At 40.0% G+C, this 20,503-nt stretch overlaps 1 protein-coding gene across 1 annotated transcript; it reads left to right on the top strand.

Annotated features, from left to right (window-relative positions):
• Window positions 1-2: 2 nt before the first annotated feature.
• On the top strand, window positions 3-19,030 carry sec13 (SEC13 homolog, nuclear pore and COPII coat complex component). Its single transcript, XM_061985405.1, has 9 exons — window positions 3-163; window positions 2,186-2,230; window positions 5,093-5,208; window positions 11,745-11,896; window positions 11,956-12,089; window positions 12,166-12,299; window positions 16,489-16,609; window positions 18,516-18,662; window positions 18,732-19,030. The coding sequence occupies exons 1-9, from the start codon at window positions 161-163 to the stop codon at window positions 18,840-18,842; spliced, it is 963 nt and encodes a 320-aa protein (XP_061841389.1). The 5' UTR covers window positions 3-160; the 3' UTR covers window positions 18,843-19,030.
• Window positions 19,031-20,503: the final 1,473 nt, after the last annotated feature.

The following is a 20,503-nucleotide window of genomic DNA, read 5'->3' as shown; positions in this document are numbered from 1 at the left end:
TTTCGTTCGTTGTTTCCGGCGGAGGACTCTCCTCGAGACTCCAAGCGGAAGCGGCTTCCTCGGTTGCTGCCACGTCGGAATCCTTGGCGAATCCTCTCATTTCTGTCTTTATAGTTGGAAAAAACTTTGGATTCGAAGAGCGTGTGGACAGTTTACAGTCATGGTGAGTACGGTAGCGTGTGTTTAAAGTCGCACATTCATTATTTGTGTCTCCTGTCAGTCTTCACGCTGACGTAGCTAACACGTTAGCATAGTAGCTAATAGTGATGGGTTGATGAGGCCTCATGAAGCGTTTCGACACATTGCAAAACTGTATTGATACTGTGTCGATACTGTGTCACTAAATACTGACATCTGCTGGACATTAAAAATCCCTACAGGCAACCTATGGACCGACTCAACTGACACTGATTTTATGCCCTAGTACAGGGGTCACCAACCTTTTTGAAACCAAAAACTACTTCTTGGGTACTGATTAATGCGAAGGGCTACCAGTTTGATACACACTTAAATAAATAAATATATTGTCATTTGTAAGTTACACGTAAGTGTGATTTAAACAAGAATAGCTAAATAAATTAATTTATATATATAAAAAAAAATGGGTATTTCTGTCTGTCATTCCGTCGTACATTTTTTTTTCCTTTTACCGAAGGTTTTTTGTAGAGAATAAATGATGAAAAAACACTTAATTGAACGGTTTAAAAGAGGAGAAAACAAGAAAAAATTTAAAATAAAATTTTGAAACATAGTTTATCTTCAATTTCGACTCTTTATAATTCAAAATTCAACCGACAAAAAGAAGAGAGAAACTAGCTTATTTGAATCTTTTTGAAAAAATAAAAAAAAGAATTTATGGAACATCATTAGTAATTTTTCCTGATTAAGATACATTTTAGAATTTTGATGACATGTTTTAAATTGGTTAAAATCCAATCTGTACTTTGTTAGAATATTTAACAAATTGGACCAAGCTATATTTCTAACAAAGACAAATCAGTATTTCTTCTAGATTTTCCAGAACAAAAATTTTAAAAGAAATTCAAAATACTTTGAAATAAGATTTAAATTTGATTCTACAGATTTTCTAGATTTGGCAGAATAATTTTTTTGAATTTTAATCATAGTAAGTTTGAAGAAATATTTCACAAATATTCTTCGTCGAAAAAACAGAAGCTAAAATATTTATTATTCTTTACAATAAAAAATAAATAAATTTACTTGAACATTGATTTAAATTGTCAGGAAAGAAGAGGAAGAAATTTAAAAGGTAAAAAGGTATATTTGTTTAAAAATCCTAAAATCATTTTTAAGGTTGTATTTTTTCTCTAAAATTGTATTTCTAAAAGTAATAAGAAGCAAAGTAAAAAATAAATGAATTTATTTAAACAAGTGAAGACCCATCCATCCATTTTCTACCGCTTATTCCAAGTGAAGACCAAGTCTTTAAAATATTTTCTTGGATTTTCAAATTCTATTTGAATTTTGTCTCTTTTAGAATTAAAAATGTCGAGCAAAGCGAGATCAGCTTGCTAGTAAATAAATAAAATTAAAAAAATAGAGGCAGCTCACTGGTAAGTGCTGCTCTTTGAGCTATTTTTAGAACAGGCCAGCGGGCGACTGATCTGGTCCTTACGGGCTAATATAAACCAAGTCATTGTATTTCATTTAGGATTATTTCATATCTTCATTTAAATAAAAATATATTTGTATCTTTTTTAGATACAGTCAATAAATAATGTGAACATGTATCATAACATGGAAATCTAAGAGAACGTGTTGTGGATGATTGTGGACTGGGAATTTCTTTAATATTATTTTTTTACACATTTTTATAAAAAAAAAAAAAGAAAAAAGTTTTTCCGACGTATTACATTTTAGACGATTTCTCTTCTTAGTTATTATTTCTCCGGCTGTAGAAAAGACCCGCTCACAGGGCACAGAGGAGGCGTCAGTGCGACACAGTTCGCATATCGGTCACGTGACCAAAACAGCTCATGATCGGTCACGTGACTTTCTAAAAGCGGTACGCGCACCGACACAGGGTTTTGCGCTATGAGCTCGACGCATGCGCCGATGCATCGGTGTTGCCGGACCCATCACTAGTAGCTAAGTAGTTTTACATAGCGTTAAATTGTGATTTCTACAACATGGCAATGAAAATGTGTTTAAATGTCACTCACAGGTTTCCGTCATCAACACCGTGGACACCTCCCACGAGGACATGATCGTAAGTCATGCTTTTGTTGTTGAACATCAAACACAGCATTGGGCGGCGCTTTTAGTCCATAGCAGAAATGTGCAAACCAAACTTTAATGCTAACGTTAGCATGCTAACAGTTAGAATGCTTCAAGTACCATCTGATTTGACTATGAAGCGTACACATTGTAAAATTACCGTATTTTCTGCACTATAAGGCGCACCTAAAAAACTAAATTTTGTCAAAAGCTGACAGTGCGCCTTATAATCCGGTGAGCCTTATATATGAACCAATATTGAGCCTCCAACAGGTAAAAGGTTCAATCAATCAATTGCAACTACGGTAAGCGGCCGCCGACTTAATTTTTCCCCGTAGAAGAAGAAGAAGCACGCGGTGCATGCTGGGATATATGACTGCGCGAGGCGTGCCGTGCCGTGCCGTTTCATTTCCATTTGTTTGTTTATGTAAAGACCCCAAAATGGCTCCTATTAAGAGACACGCTTACGACGCAGAGTTTAAACTTAAGACGATCAGTCACGCAGTAGAACACGGGAATAGAGCAGCAGTGAGAGAATTGAACACTGTCACAATTAATGACGACTTCGACGAGACGGAGCCAGGCATGTTGGATGCCGTATTCGCCCATCTGTTTAATTCGGACACTGAAGAAGAAGAATTCGAGGGATTCGTGGATGTGGAATAACTTCATAAAGTGAGCTTTACATGTTTATTTTGTGTGTTGTGTTGTGTGACATTAACGTTTGAGCAACGTTGAGTTATTGATATATTGTTAATTGCGCTGCACTATTTCGAGTGTTATTATATTGTGATTGCACTAACGTTTGATTTAGCGTAACAGTATCACTGTTTTTTACGTGTTTATTGTATCAGGGAAAAGTTCCCCTCCACTATGTGATATAAATGTTGCACCACATGTGATACCTTGCTGTTGTTAAAAGATAAACGAAACACCACGTCACTGACTTTACCTCGGGGATAATAATAAAACAGCTGTTTATTCATTTTGGGAGTGAACAGAGTTTTTAGAACGCTGGTTTGTAATATATTAATAAAGTTTGACTGACCTATCTGACTGTTTTGTTGACATTCCCTTTAGCGCAGCTCCATCTAATGGATGCATAACGTAACCCCAGCCTTTACTGTGGTGTCTATTCTATGCGCCTTATAATGCGGTGCGCCTTATATATGAACAAAGTTTTAAAATATGCCATTCATTGAAGGTGCACCTTATAGTGTGGAAAATACGGTAGCTTAAAAAAGTTAGCATGTTAACAGTCAGAATGCTTCAAGTACCACCTGATTTGACTATGAAGCGTACACATCGTAAAATTAGCTTTAAAAGGTTAGCATGCTAACGGTTAGCATGTGTCAATTAGACTTAAGACTTAGACTTCCTTTTATTGTCATTCAAATTTGAACTTTATAGTACAGAAAATAACGAAATTTTGTTGGAGTAGCTGGTTGTAGTGCAGGATAAAAGAGCAATAATGTGCAGATATATAGATAAATACATTGCACTTTTGCATATGCATCCACGTTTATGGATGTAAGTTATATTGTCTTTATATTCCAGCCAGTTAATCCGTTTTGGGGGGGGAATTGAGGGGATTATTATGATGCGTTCAAGAGTCTGATGGCCTGAGGGAAGAAGCTGTTACAGAACCTGGAAGTTCTGCTACAGAGGCTGTGGAACCCCTTTCTAGAGTCCAGCAGTGAAAACAGTCCTTGGTGGGGGTGGGAGGAGTCTCTGCAGATTTTCTGAGCCCTGGTCAGGCAGCGGCTTTTTGAGATCTCCTGGATAGGAGGAAGAGGAGTCCTGATTATCTTTTCCGCCGTCCTCACCACTCTCTGCAGACTTGCAGTCTGAGGCACTGCAGGCTCCAGTCCAGACAGAGATGCAGTTGGTCAGGAGGCTCTCTATAGTGCCTCTGTAGAATGTGGTGAGAACGGGGGGAGAGAGCTGTGCTCTTTTCATCTCAAGCAAAAACTGCATGCGCTGCAGAGCTCTTTTTACAAGTGTGTAGGGACCAGGTCATATTGTCAGTTATCTGCACCCCCAGGAACTTGGTGCTGCTTACCATCTCCACTGCTGTGCCGTTGATGTAGAGTAGAGTGGAGTGTGGCTGGACTGGTGCCTCCTGAAGTCGATGATGATCTCCTTGGTCTAGTCGACGTTCAGGACCAGGTTGTTGGTTCTGCACCAGTCAACCAGGTGTTTCACCTCATCCCTGTAGTCCATGTCGTTGTTGTCACGGTTGAGTCCCACTACTGTTGTGTCGTCCGCATACTACTGTACTGAGTACTGAGTTTTATGGCGTTTGGGTGCAAAAATGGGTAAAACAGTTAGCATGCTAATGTTCGTATTGCTTCCTGAGTCTCAGCTAATCAGTAGGGCTGTAGCGGTTTTGTAGATACCGCAGTATTTCGGTTTTAAAGTCTTCACAATAATACTGTGACGTGTGACGGCATCAAACAAAACGTTGGTGTGCAGTTGCTCTGAAAATAAATGACATCTCCCAGGATGCTTTGCACAGCGTGGGACCCACAAGGTGGTGGTGTGGAAGGCCGTAAGCAGGAAGTGAAGTGTGCTTGTAGTCGATGAGAGGATTTTTTTTTTCGATATTTCATAAAAATTAGTCCATAACTTTTGAGTTTTGTTGCTTTTACAAACAGACTTTGGTGAAAACTTAAACCTCTTTGGCGGAGGTAGGAAAGTCTGCAGTCTACAAAGCGCGACACTTTCGTCTCGAGCGTTACCATGGCGAAATAGATTTAGTCCATAGAGTCATTTAAGTCTTCAACCTCATCCAAAATATTTGTGCATGAACAAATAATGATGACATCACTTCATGAAGTACTGTGTGTTGCAGCATGACGCTCAAATGGACTACTACGGTACTCGCCTGGCAACCTGCTCCTCCGACCGAACCCTCAAGATCTTCGACGTGAGGAACGGGGGCCAGATACTGGTGGCGGACCTCAGGGGGTGAGAGTCCAGGATAGGGCTGCAGGATTTTGAGAAAGAAAAAAAACAATTGCAAGTTTTATCACCAGGATCGCGATTCGATTGGCAATGTTTACATTTCATACATGCATAAATAAGGAGTGAAGGAAGACTCAATCAACGTGTTCTCGTCTCAAGGTGCCACACATGAGAACTATATGCAATACATCTACTTTTACAAATAGTTGTCTTTATGCAGTCTAGGGATGTCGTGATACCAATATTTTGGTACCGGTACCAAAATGTATTTCGATACCTTTCTAAATAAAGGTGACCACAAAAAATGACATTATTGGCTTTATTTTAACAAAACATATTAGGGTACATTAAACATATGTTTATTATTGCAATTTAGTCCTTAAAAAAATAGTGAACATACTAGACAACTTGTCTTTTAGTAGTAAGTAAACAAACAAATGCTCCTAATTAGTCTGCTGACGTATGCAGTAACATATTGTCATTTATCTACCTGTTATTTTGTCAACATTATGAGGGACAAACTGTAAAAATGTATTATTAATCCACTTGTTCATTTACTGTTAATATCTGCTTATTTTCTGTTTTAACATGTTCTATCTACACTCCTGTTAAAATGTAATAATCACTTATTCTTCTGTTGTTTGATACTTTACATTAGTTTTGGATGATACCACACATTTAGGTATCGATCCGATACCAAGTAGTTACAGGATCATACATTGGTCATATTCAAAGTCCTCATGTGTCCAGGAACATATTTCCTGAGTGTATAAACATAATATGAATTTTTAAAAAAGAAAGAAAGATTTTGTGACGATAAAAAATATCAATGAAATCGTAGTATCGACTAGATATGCTCTTGTACCTGGTATAATTACCGTATTTTCCGCACTATAAGGCGCACCGGATTATTAGCCGCACCTTCAATGAATGGCATATTTCAAAACTTTGTCCACCTATAAGCCGCCCCGGACTATAAGCCGCGCCTACGCTGCGCTAAAGGGAATGTCAAAAAAACAGTCAGATAGGTCAGTCAAACTTTAATAATATATTAAAAACCAGCGTTCTAACAACTCTGTCCCAAAATGTACGCAAATGTGCAATCACAAACATAGTAAAATTCAAAATAGTGCAGAGCAATAGCAACATAATGTTGCTCGAACGTTAATGTCACAACACACAAAATAAACATAGCGCTCACCTTCTGAAGTTATTCTTCATTCGTAAATCCTTCGAATTCTTCGTCTTTGGTGTCCGAATTGAAAAGTTGGGCAAATGTGGGATCCAAAATGGCCGGTTCCGTCTCGTCGAAGTCATCGGAGTCAGTGTCACTGTTGTCCAGCAGTTCTGTGAATCCTGCCTTCCGGAAAGCTCGGACCACAGTTGTGACCGAAATATCTGCCCAGGCATTTACGATCCACTGGCAAATGTTGGCGTATGTCGTCCGGCGCTGTCTGCCTGTCTTAGTGAAGGTGTGTTCGCCTTCGGTCATCCATTGTTCCCACGCCGTTCGCAGTCGTGATTTGAATGCCCTGTTGACACCAATATCCAGCGGTTGGAGTTCTTTGGTTAACCCACCCGGAATGACGGCGAGTGTTGTATTTGTGTGCTTCACTTGTTCTTTGACACCATCTGTGATGTGGGCGCGCATAGAGTCGTATATCAACATGGACGGAGCTGTGTGAAAAAAGCCACCCGGCCTCTTCGCGTAAACTTCCCTTAACCACTCGCTCATCTTTTCTTCATCCATCCATCCCTTCGAGTTAGCTTTTATGATCACGCCGGCTGGAAATGTCTCTTTTGGCAAGGTCTTCCTTTTGAATATCACCATGGGTGGAAGTTTCAGGCCATTAGCATGGCAAGCTAGAACCACAGTGAAGGATGACTTCTCATTCCCTGTGGTGCGAATATTCACCGTACGTGCTCCCGTTGTATCCACAGTATCCACAGTGCGGTTCACAGGAATATCAGTTGCTGTGAAATAGTAATCCGTGTGAGGATGGAGAGATTGCGTCTTTTCATGAACCGGATCCTTGTCGCTTAGTAGGAGCCATTTTGTGGTCTTTACAGATGTAAACAGGAAATGAAACGTACGGTAATATCCGCGCGCTTTTTCTTCTTCTACGCGGGCGGGTGGTTGCTTACAGTAGAAGAAGAAGCGCTTCCTGTTCTATGGGGGCGGGTGCTTACCTTGGCGGTTGCTTGCGTAGAAGAAGAAGCGCTTCCTGTTCTACCGGGAAAAAAGATGGCGGCTGTTTACCGTAGTTACGAGACCGAAACTTTATGAAAATGAATCTTAATATTTATCCATATATAAAGCGCACCGGGTTAAAAGCCGCACTGTCAGCTTTTGAGTAAATTTGTGGTTTTTAGGTGCGGCTAATGGTGCGGAAAATACGGTACAGTGGATGTCAGGTGTAGATCCACCATTTGTTTACATTCAGGGGTGCAAGCTTTTGCTAGCAGTGAGCTATTGCATCCTCCTACCGTGTGTAGTGAAGCATGTTTAGCTATTCTTCGTCCTCCAGTGATAATTCTACTTGTAAGAAACATACTTTATTTGTCGCCATGGAGGCCAGGATTAGTGATTTAGAAGTAGCTAAAACACTGCAGACTGTGGATGGATGTTAGCTGCTAGTTAGGTAGCCATGTCTTAAAGCACCTCTTCCTGAGGGTGTTTCAGTGTTATAACTTCACCTTTATTTTTACTTTTTACACCAAAATGCGTCCATTCTCCCTTTTCTGTCTACACACTGTGTCTACTTGTAAGTACTCCGTGTGTGTGCGCTCCCAAACATGTTCCTCTGCTCGTAAAACCAGCAATGTCACGACGTGACGACGCGCATATATGCCCGTTAAAAAATAATGTTTTTAAAAATGGGGAACCGGTACTTTTCAAACAGAGTATAGTACCGTTTTTGATTCATTAGTATCGCAATACTATACTAGTACTGGTATAGCGTACAACCCTAATGCAGACAGACTCGTAGCTACGTCATACTCTTCAACTGAAGAAATAGTCCATAAAAAAACTATAAAGTGTTTATAATGTAATCAAAATAACCGTTTAAAAGGATATCAATGGAAATGTCAGATAATGGCTTTTTTGTTGATATCCGATATTCCGATATTGTCCAACTATTAATTACCGTTTCCGATATCAACCGATACCGATATATACAGTTGTGGAATTACCGTAACACATTATTATGCCTAATTCTGTTGTGATGCACCGCTGGATGCATTAAACAATGTAACAAGGTTTTCCAAAATAAATCAACTCAAGTTATGGAAAAAAGTGCCAAATTTATTATTGAAGTAACAAAGTGCATTATTTTTTTTAACATGCCTCAAAACAGCATCTTGGAATTTGGTACATGCTCTCCCTGAGATAATCCTGATACCCACTACAACTATGGGAAATACTATACTTTGACTTTCACAAAGTGCATTTTTTTTTTAAACATGCCTCAAAACAACAGCTACAAAAACAATGAAGGCACACAACTTCAGTCCAGAGTATACTAGAGTAATAAAGTACACAATAACATAGTCCTCATTTAGTGCAAGACTGCCTGGCATACTGTATAACAGGAAATTATAAACTGGGCTCAATCTGCCCTGCTCTAACATATTTGTATGAGTAACACAAATGTGCTGCAAGCTAGCGGTGAGTGCTTGAAGTGGCCTACCAGTCAGCCAGAGCTTCTGAAATGCTGCGTTGAGACAGGGCAGCTCCGCTCACTGCAAGCTGCAAAGTGTGTGCAATCCAAACTCCACCGTAGCCTTTGCCATACTGCGTGCGTTGTCCCTAACCACAACGTGGGTTTTCGCCCTGGGGTGGTTTTTGTTGTATTTTTGTTTTTTCTCGGCGGAGTCTTTAAGCGACAACTGTGTGGTACTACTTTTTTTCGGTGTTTGCTTTTCATCCATCTTCCGCTTGTATTCATCGTGTATCTCCTTCTGATTCTTGAAGAGGTGGGAGATCAAATTGCTCGTATTAAAGGAAGACGTCTTGGTTCCTCCTTGCATAACCAACTTGTTGCAGTCATTGCAAATTGCCAGTTTTTTATCCGTCAGAGACACTTTAAAATAATCCCAAACCATAGACATGGTGTCGTTAGTCAGTCACCGAGTTTGCTCGTTTGTTAGCCACGGCTACAGCACCGGCAACAACACACTCTTGTTATTGTTATGCTCCGCTCGCGGCTGTTTGATGAGGTCATCAAGCGTCGCCAGTAAACCTCTCATGCTGCAGTCATCAACTCCTGTGTTGTGTGTGGGAGAGGGGAGAGGGGAGGAGCTGCTGACTGGGAGACACGACTGCTCTTTACTTCTCCATACGTCCGTGTACCGCTCCGTACAGCGGCGTTTTAAAAAGTCATAAATTTTACTTTTTGAAACCGATACCGATAATTTCCGATATTACATTTTAAAGCATTTATCGGTCGATAATATCGGCCTGCCGATATTATCGAACATCTCTAGATATCAACTTTTATTTTTCATTACTGTACAATTGTTTACCTTTGTTGTGTAATTGGAAGGCAAATAACTAGTTATCTAAATAGATAAAAATATAAAATGGAAAAAAAATACGTAAGTATTAATAATTTTTTCCCCTGTTGGAAAATCTAAGTCGCGTTTTCATTTTTCCGCCACGGCGTTCTCACTTGTTCGATCCGATTTAAAGCTGAAATATTCCTACAACTTTGAAATGTTTCCTCAAAGTTTTTGTTACTTTGCAGAAGTTTTGAGTGGCGAGGCTGTCTGTCCGTACTTCCTGTGTGTGTAAACTGGCAGCTAGGGCTGTACGGTATACCGGTATTAGTATAGTGCCGCGATACTAATGAATCATATTCGGTACTATACCGCCTCTGAAAAGTACCGGTCCTCCACCTCCCCGCGTCCTTGTTGTCGTCACGTCGAGTTATTTCTGGTTTACGAGCAGAGGAGCATGTTCGGCAGCGCACAATCACGGGATGGCGTGGCGAAGTTGGGAGAGTGGCCGTGCCAGCAATCTGAGGGTGACTGGTTCAATCTCTACCTTCTACCATCCTAGTCACGTCCGTTGTGTCCTTGAGCAAGACACTTCACCCTTGCTCCTGATGGGCCTGGTTAGCGCTGTGCATGGCAGCTCCCGCCATCAGTGTGTGAATGTGTGTGTGAATGGGTGAATGTGGAAATAGTGTCAAAGCGCTTTGAGTTCCTTAAAAAAGGTAGAAAAGCGCTACAAGTACAACCCATTTACCATCACAGAGTACTTACAAGCAGACACAGTGTGTAGACAGAAAAGGGAGAATGGACGTATTTTGGTCTAAAAACTGATGATAAAGGTGAAGTTATCACTGAATCACCCTCAGGAAGAGGTGCTTTAAGACATGGCTAGCTAGTTAGCGGCTAAAGACCCGCCGCAATCGTCAGTGTTTTAGCTACTTCTAAATCACTAATCCTCGCCTCCATGGCGACAAATAAAGTATGTTTCTTACAAGTATCATTATCACTGCAGGACGAGGAATAGCTAAACATGCTTCACTACACACCGTAGCTCACCGGCGTCAAAATGTAAAAAAACGCCATTGGTGGATCTATACCTAACGTCCACTGTAATGATACCAATTACAGGTCTGTATTTAGTCGATTACGTCAATATTTTCGATATCTTCTTTCGGGTTTTTTAAAATGTATATTATGTTTATAAACTCAGGAAATAAGTCCCATGACACATGAGGACTTTGAATATGACCAATGTATGATCATACATCGCTACAATACATTATACCTGTAACGACTTGGTATCGGATTGATACCCAAATTTGTGGTATCATCCAAAACTAATGTAAAGTATCAAAGAAGAAAAGAATAAGTGATTATTACATTTTAACAGAAGTGTAGATAAAACATGTTAAAACAGAAAAAAGCAGATATTAACAGTAAATGAAAAAGTAGATTAATAATCAATTTTTACAGTTTGTCCCTCAGAATGTTGACAAAATAATAGAATATAAATGACACAATATGTTACTGCATACGTCAGCAGACTAATTAGGAGTCTTTGTTTGTTTACTTACTACTAAAAGACAAGTTGTCTAGTATGTTCACTATTTTATTCAAGGACAAAATTGCAATAATAAACATATGTTTAATGTACCCTAAGTTTTTTTGTTAAAATAAAGCCAATAATCCCATGTTTTGTGGTCCCCTTTATTCAGAAAAGTATCAAAATAATTTTGGTAGCAGCACCAAAATATTGGTATCGGGACAACACTACTGGCAGCCCACCCAGACAGAGATTGTGAATGAGTGAAAAAAGGGCTCACTGTGTTCAGTTAACTCTACTGTGACATAAAGTCACCACCATAGTGTTTGCTGTTAGCGTATTTAGCGCACCCACTTCCTTAAACCATTCTGATTGGCCAACACGTCTGTGTCTCAAATGCTGGAGAGGGTGGAGCAATAAAAAACTCTCGCCTCATTCAAACTTGGATGTGGATGAACGGTGCAGCTCTAGTGATCTCACCATGGTGTTCCTCTCGCAGGCACGAGGGTCCCGTCTGGCAGGTGGCGTGGGCCCACCCCATGTTTGGCAACATCCTGGCTTCTTGCTCCTACGACCGCAAAGTCATCGTCTGGAAGGAGGAGAACGGCGCCTGGGACAAGATGTACGAATACACGGGACACGAGTCGTCAGGTGAGCCAGCGCTCCGACCGCGTCTCCTCGTCGAGACCTTACGCTCCGTCTCCTCGCAGTCAACTCCGTCTGCTGGGGTCCCTATGAATTTGGGCTGATTCTGGCATGCGGCAGCTCCGACGGCGCCATTTCTCTCCTGACGCTCACAGGAGACCAGCAGTGGGACGTGAAGAAAATCAACAATGCACACACAGTGAGTCCAGTGAAGACCAGCCAGGACACGGTAACCCCTTCCAGTGTTGACTGATGTGTGTGTAACATCCCCTCAGATCGGCTGCAACGCAGTTAGCTGGGCTCACGCCGTGGTCCCAGGCAGCCTGATCGAGCAGCCGTCAGGACAGAAACCAAACTACGTCAAACGTTTTGTGTCCGGTGGCTGTGACAACCTGGTCAAACTCTGGAAGTAAGTTAGTCCTACCAACTATGTCCACTCACACACTGCTTTTTTCTTGAAGCAAACTTTGTCATTCCGGGGTCCTGTGTGTAGAATTATGAGGACAAAAATTCAATTTAAGAATAAGGCTATAGAAGAAACATGTGTAAAAAGTGAAGCACTGTGAATACTTTCAAGATACAATATGTTAAAGTGAGTTCAAAACACAAACATATAGCAGCTAGGGTTGTCTCGATACCAATATTTTTGTACCGACATCGGTACCAAAATGTATTTCAATACTTTTCTAAATAAAAGGGACCACACAAAATGTCATTATTGTCTTTATTTTAACAAAAAATCTTATGGTACATTAAACATATGTTTATTATTGCAATTTAGTCCTTAAATAAAATAGTGAACATACTATTTACATAGACAACTTGTCTTTTAGTAGTAAGTAAACAAACAAAGACTCCTAATTAGTCTGTTGACGTATGCAGTAACATATTGTGTCATTTATATTCTATTATTTTGTACATTATAAGGGACAAACTGTAAAAAATGATTATTAATCTACTTGTTCATTTGCTGTTAATATCTGCTTATTTTCTGTTTTAACATGTTCTATCTACACTTCTGTTAAAATGTAATAATCACTTATTCTTCTGTTGTTTGACACTTTACATTAGTTTTGGATGATACCACACATTTAGGTATCGATCCAATACCAAGTAGTTACAGGGTCATAGATTGGTCATATTCAAAGTCCTCATGTGTCCAGGGACATATTTCCTGAGTTTATAAACATAATATACATTTAAAAAAAAGGAACAAATATTTTGTGACGATAAAAAATATTGATGTAATCATAGTGGTATCGACTAGATCAGTGTTTTTCAACCACTGTGCCGCAGCACACTAGTGTGCCGTGAGATAGTCTGGTGTGCCGTGGGAGATGATCTAATTCCACCTATTTGGGTTAAAAATATTTATATACCAGTAAGTATAGTCTGCAAATTATGTGTTGTTGTTGTTGAGTGTCGGTGCTGTCTAGAGCTCGGCAGAGTAATCGTGTAATACTCTTCCATATCAGTAGGTGGCAGCCGGTAGCTAATTGCTTTGTAGATGTCGGAAACAGCGGGAGGCAGCGTGCAGGTAAAAAGGTATCTAATGCTTAAACCAAAAATAAACAAAAGGTGAGTGCCCCTAAGAAAAGGCATTGAAGCTTAGGGAAGGCTATGCAGAACGAAACTAAAATTGAACTGGCTACAAAGTAAACAAAAACAGAATGCTGGACGACAGCAAAGACTTACCGGTACTGTGGAGCAAAGATGGCGTCCACAATGTACATCCGAATACGACATGACAATCAACAATGTCCCCACAAAGAAAGATGAAAACAACTGAAATATTCTTGATTGCTAAAACAAAGCAGATGCGGGAAATATCGCTCAAAGGAAGACATGAAACTGCTACAGGAAAATACCAACAAAACAGCAAAAAGACACAAAAATAGGAGCGCAAGACAAGAACTAAAGCACTACACACAAGAAAACAGCAAAAAACTCAAAAAAAGACACGCCGTGATGTGACAGGTGGTGACAGTACACCTACTTTGAGACAAGAGCTATAGTGATGCATGCTTGGTTATGGTTTAAATTCATATCCAACAATTGCGACAATGACTTTTTACTGAGTTTAATTTTTTAATGAGTTCTGCTGGTGGTGTGCCTCCGGATTTTTTCAACGCGAAAAATGTGCCTTGGCTCAAAAAAGGTTGAAAAACACTGGACGAGATACACTTGGTATCATTACAGTGGATGTCAGGTGTAGATCCGCCCATGGTATTTGTTTACATTTAGGGGTGCTAGCCTGCTGTTAGCGGTGAGCTATTGTATCCTCCTACGGTGTGTAGTGAAGCATGTTTAGCTATTCCTCATCCTCCAGTGATAATAATACTTGTAAGAAACTTATTTCATTTGTCGCCATGCAGGCGAGGATTAGTGATTTAGAAGTAACTAAAACCCTGCTGACTGCGGATGGATGTTAGCTGCTAGCTAGCTAGCCATGTCTTAAAGCACCTCTTCCTGAGCTCCTCTGCTCGTAAAACCAGCAATGTCACGACGTGATGACGCGCCATATATATATATATATATATATATATATATATATATATATATATATATATATATATACATATACATACATATACATATATACAAACCCCGTTTCCATATGAGTTGGGAAATTGTGTTAGATGTAAATATAAACGGAATACAATGATTTGCAAATCCTTTTCAACCCATATTCAATTGAATGCACTACAAAGACAAGATATTTGATGTTCAAACTCATAAACTTTATTTTGCAAATAATAATTAACTTAGAATTTCATGGCTGCAACACGTGCCAAAGTAATTGGGAAAGGGCATGTTCACCACTGTGTTACATGGCCTTTCCTTTTAACAACACTCAACATTTGGGAACTGAGGAGACACATTTTTTTAAGCTTCTCAGGTGGAATTCTTTCCCATTCTTGCTTGATGTACAGCTTAAGTTGTTCAACAGTCCGGGGGTCTCCGTTTTGGTATTTTAGGCTTCATAATGCGCCACACATTTTCAATGGGAGACAGGTCTGGACTACAGGCAGGCCATTCTAGTACCCGCACTCTTTTACTATGAAGCCACGTTAATGCAACACGTGGCTTGGCATTGTCTTGCTGAAATAAGGTCCATGGTAACGTTGCTTGAATGGCAACATATTTTGCTCCAAAACCTGTATGTACCTTTCAGCATTAATGGCGCCTTCACAAATGTGTAAGTTACCCATGTCTTGGGCACTAATACACCCCCATACCATCACAGATGCTGGCTTTTCAACTTTGCGCCCATAACAATCCGGATGGTTCTTTTCCTCTTTGGTCCGGAGGACACGACGTCCACAGTTTCCAAAAACAATTTGAAATGTGGACTCGTCAGACCACAGAACACTTTTCCACTTTGTATCAGTCCATCTTAGATGAGCTCAGGCCCAGCGAAGCCGACGGCGTTTCTGGGTGTTGTTGATAAACGGTTTTCGCCTTGCATAGGAGAGTTTTTACTTGCACTTACAGATGTAGCGACCAACTGTAGTTACTGACAGTGGGTTTCTGAAGTGTTCCTGAGCCATTGTGGTGATATCCTTTACACACTGATGTCTCTTGTTGATGCAGTACAGCCTGAGGGATCGAAGGTCACGGGCTTAGCTGCTTACATGCAGTGATTTCTCCAGATTCTCTGAACCCTTTGATGATATTACGTACTGTAGATGGTGAAATCCCTTAATTCCTTGCAATAGCTGCTTGAGAAAGTTTTTTCTTAAACTGTTCAACAATTTGGTCAAGCATTTGTTGACAAAGTGGTGACCCTCGCCCCATCCTTGTTTGTGAATGACTGAGCATTTCATGGAAGCTGCTTTTATACCCAATCATGTCACCCACCTGTTCCCAATTTGCCTGTTCACCTGTGGGATGTTCCAAATAAGTGTTTGATGAGCATTCCTCAACTTTATCAGTATTTATTGCCACCATTCCCAACTTCTTTGTCATGTGTTGCTGGCATCAAATTCTAAAGTTAATGATTATTTGCACAAAAAAAAAATGTTTATCAGTTTGAACATCAAATATGTTGTCTTTGTAGCATATTCAACTGAATATGGGTTGAAAATGATTTGCAAATCATTGTATTCCATTTATATTTACATCCAACACAATTTCCCAACTCATATGGAAACGGGGTTTGTATATGTATGTACATACATATATATATATATATATATATATATATATATATATATATATATGGCGGGTCACGGTATATATGTTAGTATCGCGGTACTAATGAATCAAAAATGGCACTGTACATATATATATATGGTAACCGGTACTATTCAGAGTATAGTACCAAATTTTGATTCATTAGTACCGCGATACTTTACAAGTACCGTACCGGTATGCTGTACAACCCTAGTTGCAAGTGATAACTGCTTATTTAGTGAGAAGAAATGTAAATGTGCATCAATATATAAATAAATAAAAGATGCATCAATGATCCATTTTTAATGGACTCGTAGCTCCTGAATGGTGGCCAAAGAGTCCCACCATGGCTGGCATTTATGCGCTTCAAATGCAAAGTGTGGCACCTTCCTTTCACTCACGCCGCATGTTTCCCTGCACAGAGAAGAAGAGGGCCAGTGGAAGGAGGACCAGAAGCTGGAGGCCCACAGTGATTGGGTGAGAGACGTGGGCTGGGCTCCTTCTATTGGCCTGCCCACCAGCACCATCGCCAGCTGCTCCCAGGTCAGATCTTCTAACGTTAGGTAGCACTTGCAGCTAGGGATGGGAATCCAAAACCTTTTCCAGGCTATCAACTCCTTGGCATTTTTTTAAAACGAGTCCTTTAACAATTCCTGACGTCATTACGCAACATGGCGGCCAAAGTTTGGCTACATTTGACAAGAAAAGATTGCAACAGCGCTACTTGTAATGTCGGCAAGGTTGCTATTTCATCAAGACGACATAGGAACAATATTTTCAATCATTTCAACACAGAGCATGAAATAATTATGAATGAATGTCGCCTTTTTGAACCGCGTTGATCTCATCCAAGCAGCAGTCATCTGGTGTAAATACAACAGGTACTAATTAACACTGACCATCATGTTGGTGACATTATTTGTTCAATTAAAGTGACATGGAAGATTACACTCAGTTTGTGGTCAAAGGTTTGCAGACATTTTCCACAGTGCTCCTGATTTTTGATAGGGGAATGTTCAACTGTCGTCAGAGAAAAGTTGCATGTTTTCCCCCAACAACATTTTCACTCAGTTATTTCCATTATAAAGGTGAAAGTCACATTTTTGGACATTTTCAATTGAAGGTTTTCAGAAACCGAAATGATATCAAAAGAAGTCTGAAATATCTTGAGTTGCATGTTATGACCCTATGTCTTATATTAGTTTCACCTTTTAAATCTAAACAAACCTTTCCACAATACAGTGATGCCTCGTTTAACACGGGGGTTACGTTCCAAAAAATACCCACTTTATGTAAAATCCGTGTAGTAGAAGTTGAATTTATTTTTATTTCGCTTTTTGTTTTCGTTCATTATATATTTTTTTCGTTTACACAATTATTTTTCATTTACAGGATGTTTTCTTTAATTTACTGTGCATGTTTTTTCGTTTACACAATTTTTTTATTATGTTTTTTTCATTTACAGTACAGTACAGTAAATGTTTTTTAGTTTCTTATATATGTTTTAAGTCTGTAAAACCCCTAACCACGCACTTTATAAACTTTTCTCAGACAGGCATTAACATTTTCTCACATTTCTCTCATTTAAACACCTTTGTGAATTTAAAAAAGTAAGTCCAGTACACTACTGTATTAAAGAATGAAACCAAAGATCAAAACCTGTTTTTTTTAGGGCTTTGGGATTTTTTGACCTATAAATAAGCATGGGCTTTATCATAAAGCCCGCAGCATTTCCACACATAACCAGAGTCACACCATCTTTTTGGGCCTTAAATCCTACTCTTTTGGCTTTGTCCTGCATTATAAAGGTGCGAGAGGGTATTGGTTTCCAAAATAAATCTGTCTCATCCATATTAAAAACTTGTTCAGGATTATATCCCCCTCCACAGTATGCATTCTGTAATGTACAGGACACATGGAAGAAGACTGATTGACAACGGTCTACAGTCCCTTAGCCAATCAGGATGCAGAACACAATGCGCATTCATATGCTGTAAAAAAACCAAAAAAACATGCGACCCTGTAAAAAATTACACACACAAAAAAAATCTGTAACAGCGAGGCTTTTCTCTTTTTTGGAGTTTCACCAGTGTATTTTCTAGGGAGATTCTTAAACGTTTTGAAAATGTTACATTCTTGTGCAATTTCCACATGCTTTATTTTTTGTTAAATTCTACAGAAGAACATTTAATTCTTATTTATTTGCTCTGCCATGTGCCTTTTTAAGACCTCTCTGTAGGGTCTGTACCTCTAGACTCAACGAAATGAATGCTAATTTACCTTTTAGTTCTCCTTTAATCCAAATAGGTCGTCAGCAGAGTAGGAAGTGTATAAAGAAATTCCCATCCCTACTCGCATGGCAGGTTGAGAAATGTCTGCTTTGACATGGCCTCCACTAGAGGGCGCCCAAGCCCTGCACTCACTTCTCAACTTTTGGACGCCGTTACAGGACGGCCGCGTGTTTATTTGGACGTGTGACGACCCTGCCGGCAACACGTGGACGGCCAAGCTGCTGCACAAGTTCAACGACGTGGTCTGGCACGTCAGCTGGTCCATCACGGGGAACATCCTGGCCGTGTCCGGGGGAGACAACAAGGTAGGACCGTGCGCCGCTTCCTCCTCCTCCTCCTCCTCCTCCTTCCCCCCTCACCTCTCTCTTGTTCAGGTGACCCTGTGGAAGGAGTCCATGGATGGCCAGTGGGCGTGCATCAGTGATGTCAGCAAAGGCCAGGGCGCTGTCTCCTCCATCACAGACACGCAGCAGGCTGAGCAGTGACACACACACACACACGCACACACAAATCTGGCTTTGGCTTTTTGCATAAAGCGACTATTTTAAAGTTCCTTTATCCCTCATGTGGCTGAACATTCCACCCCCCGCAGTGTCATGTTTGGATCACGTGACCTGTCATCATTGCAGAACCATAAATGTTTCCTACTTGTAATTAAAACATCTGAATAATAGTGGAACAATGTGTGTGCATTTTGTTGCCTGTAGATCACATGTGTCAAACTCAAGGCCCGGGGGCCATATCTGGCCCGCTGCCTCATTTTATGTGGCCCGGAATTACCATGCGTCTATTTGATTCTAAATGTTGTAAACTTTCTATTTTGACAGAAAAAAAATACATGTACGGTATGCAATTTCATATACCGAATTTTTCCGGACTATACGGCGTACTTAAAATATATTTTTTTCTCAAAACTCGACAGTGCGCCTTATAACCCGGTGTGCCTAATGTAAGGAATAATTCTGGTTTTGCTTACCGAACTCTAAGCAATTTTATTTGGTACATGGTGAAATGATAAGTGTGACCAGTAGATGGCAGGCAAACATAAGAGATATGTGTAGACTGCAATATAATGGCAATATGACTCAAGTTAACAACACCAACATTTTACATGTTCTATTGAAAATATAGAACATTACACACAACACTCAAAAATCTATCAAAATGTTTTAGTAGGACTGTGAAGCCACACCGCTTGATGGATTGTACTGTGCTTCAACATAGGAGTATTATTCTGGTGTGTGGATAAGGTAAGAAATATCTGGTGTTTTGTTTCGCAATATTATGCAAAAGCAACTTTTCTTACCTTCTGGTACCTGCTGATCTGTATTTGGGCTCTGCATAAATCCTGAAAAATTGCGCACGTCCGCCTTTGTAGTCCGTAGTTGATAAGCTTCTTCTTTTTCTCTATCTTCTTGTTATGGGACATTAATCCTCCGCTGTTGCCATTTCTAATATAAAGTAGTGTAAAGTTCTTACTTATATCTGTCAGTAAACTCACCATGAAAGCATTAAAACATACCGGTCTAGTTAGTGTAAATTATTCACCCAAGGAACTTTAGTTTATTAGAGAGTTCCGGTTGGATGGTTTTTCATGGGACACATTTCCGACGTTGTTTCCAGATGAGAAGATGCTGCTCCGTTATTGATTGAAGTAAAGTATGAATGTCATTAAGACAGTTAGCTCCATCTTTTGTCACTTCTTCCACTCCCGTCCTTGCTCGCTACACCGCTACAACAAAGATGACGAGGAGAAGACGCTGTCGAAGGTGAGCCACGTAAATGAGACCGCCCACAAAACGGCGCATCCGGAAGCGACTGTCAGAAAGCGACTTGAAGATGATCTGTAAAACATCATCTATGCAACATTTTGACCGAAGAACCACCATTACATGTTATGTAGACCACAAGGAAGTCTTTTAAATTTAGAAAAAAATAATAATATATCTTCAGTAATGCGGACGCTGTATCGATCCGTTGTGGTGAAGAAGGAGCTGAGCCGGAAGGCAAAGCTCTCAATTTACCGGTCGATCTACGTTCCCATCCTCACCTATGGTCATGAGCTTTGGGTTATGACTGAAAGGACAAGATCACGGGTACAAACGGCTGAAATGAGTTTCCTCCGCCGGGTGGCGGGGCTCTCCCT

This window comes from Nerophis lumbriciformis, linkage group LG23 (genome assembly GCF_033978685.3).
Source record: "Nerophis lumbriciformis linkage group LG23, RoL_Nlum_v2.1, whole genome shotgun sequence".
NCBI lineage: Eukaryota > Metazoa > Chordata > Actinopteri > Syngnathiformes > Syngnathidae > Nerophis > Nerophis lumbriciformis.
This window is presented reverse-complemented; position numbering and strand designations above follow the sequence as displayed.

Excerpts from the sequence above, each read along its gene's own strand:
- sec13 (XM_061985405.1), top strand. Across the intron at positions 5,209-11,744 it reads CTGGTGGCGGACCTCAGGGG|GCACGAGGGTCCCGTCTGGC; the intron begins GTGAGAGTCCAG and ends TTCCTCTCGCAG. Across the intron at positions 16,610-18,515 it reads CCATCGCCAGCTGCTCCCAG|GACGGCCGCGTGTTTATTTG; the intron begins GTCAGATCTTCT and ends ACGCCGTTACAG.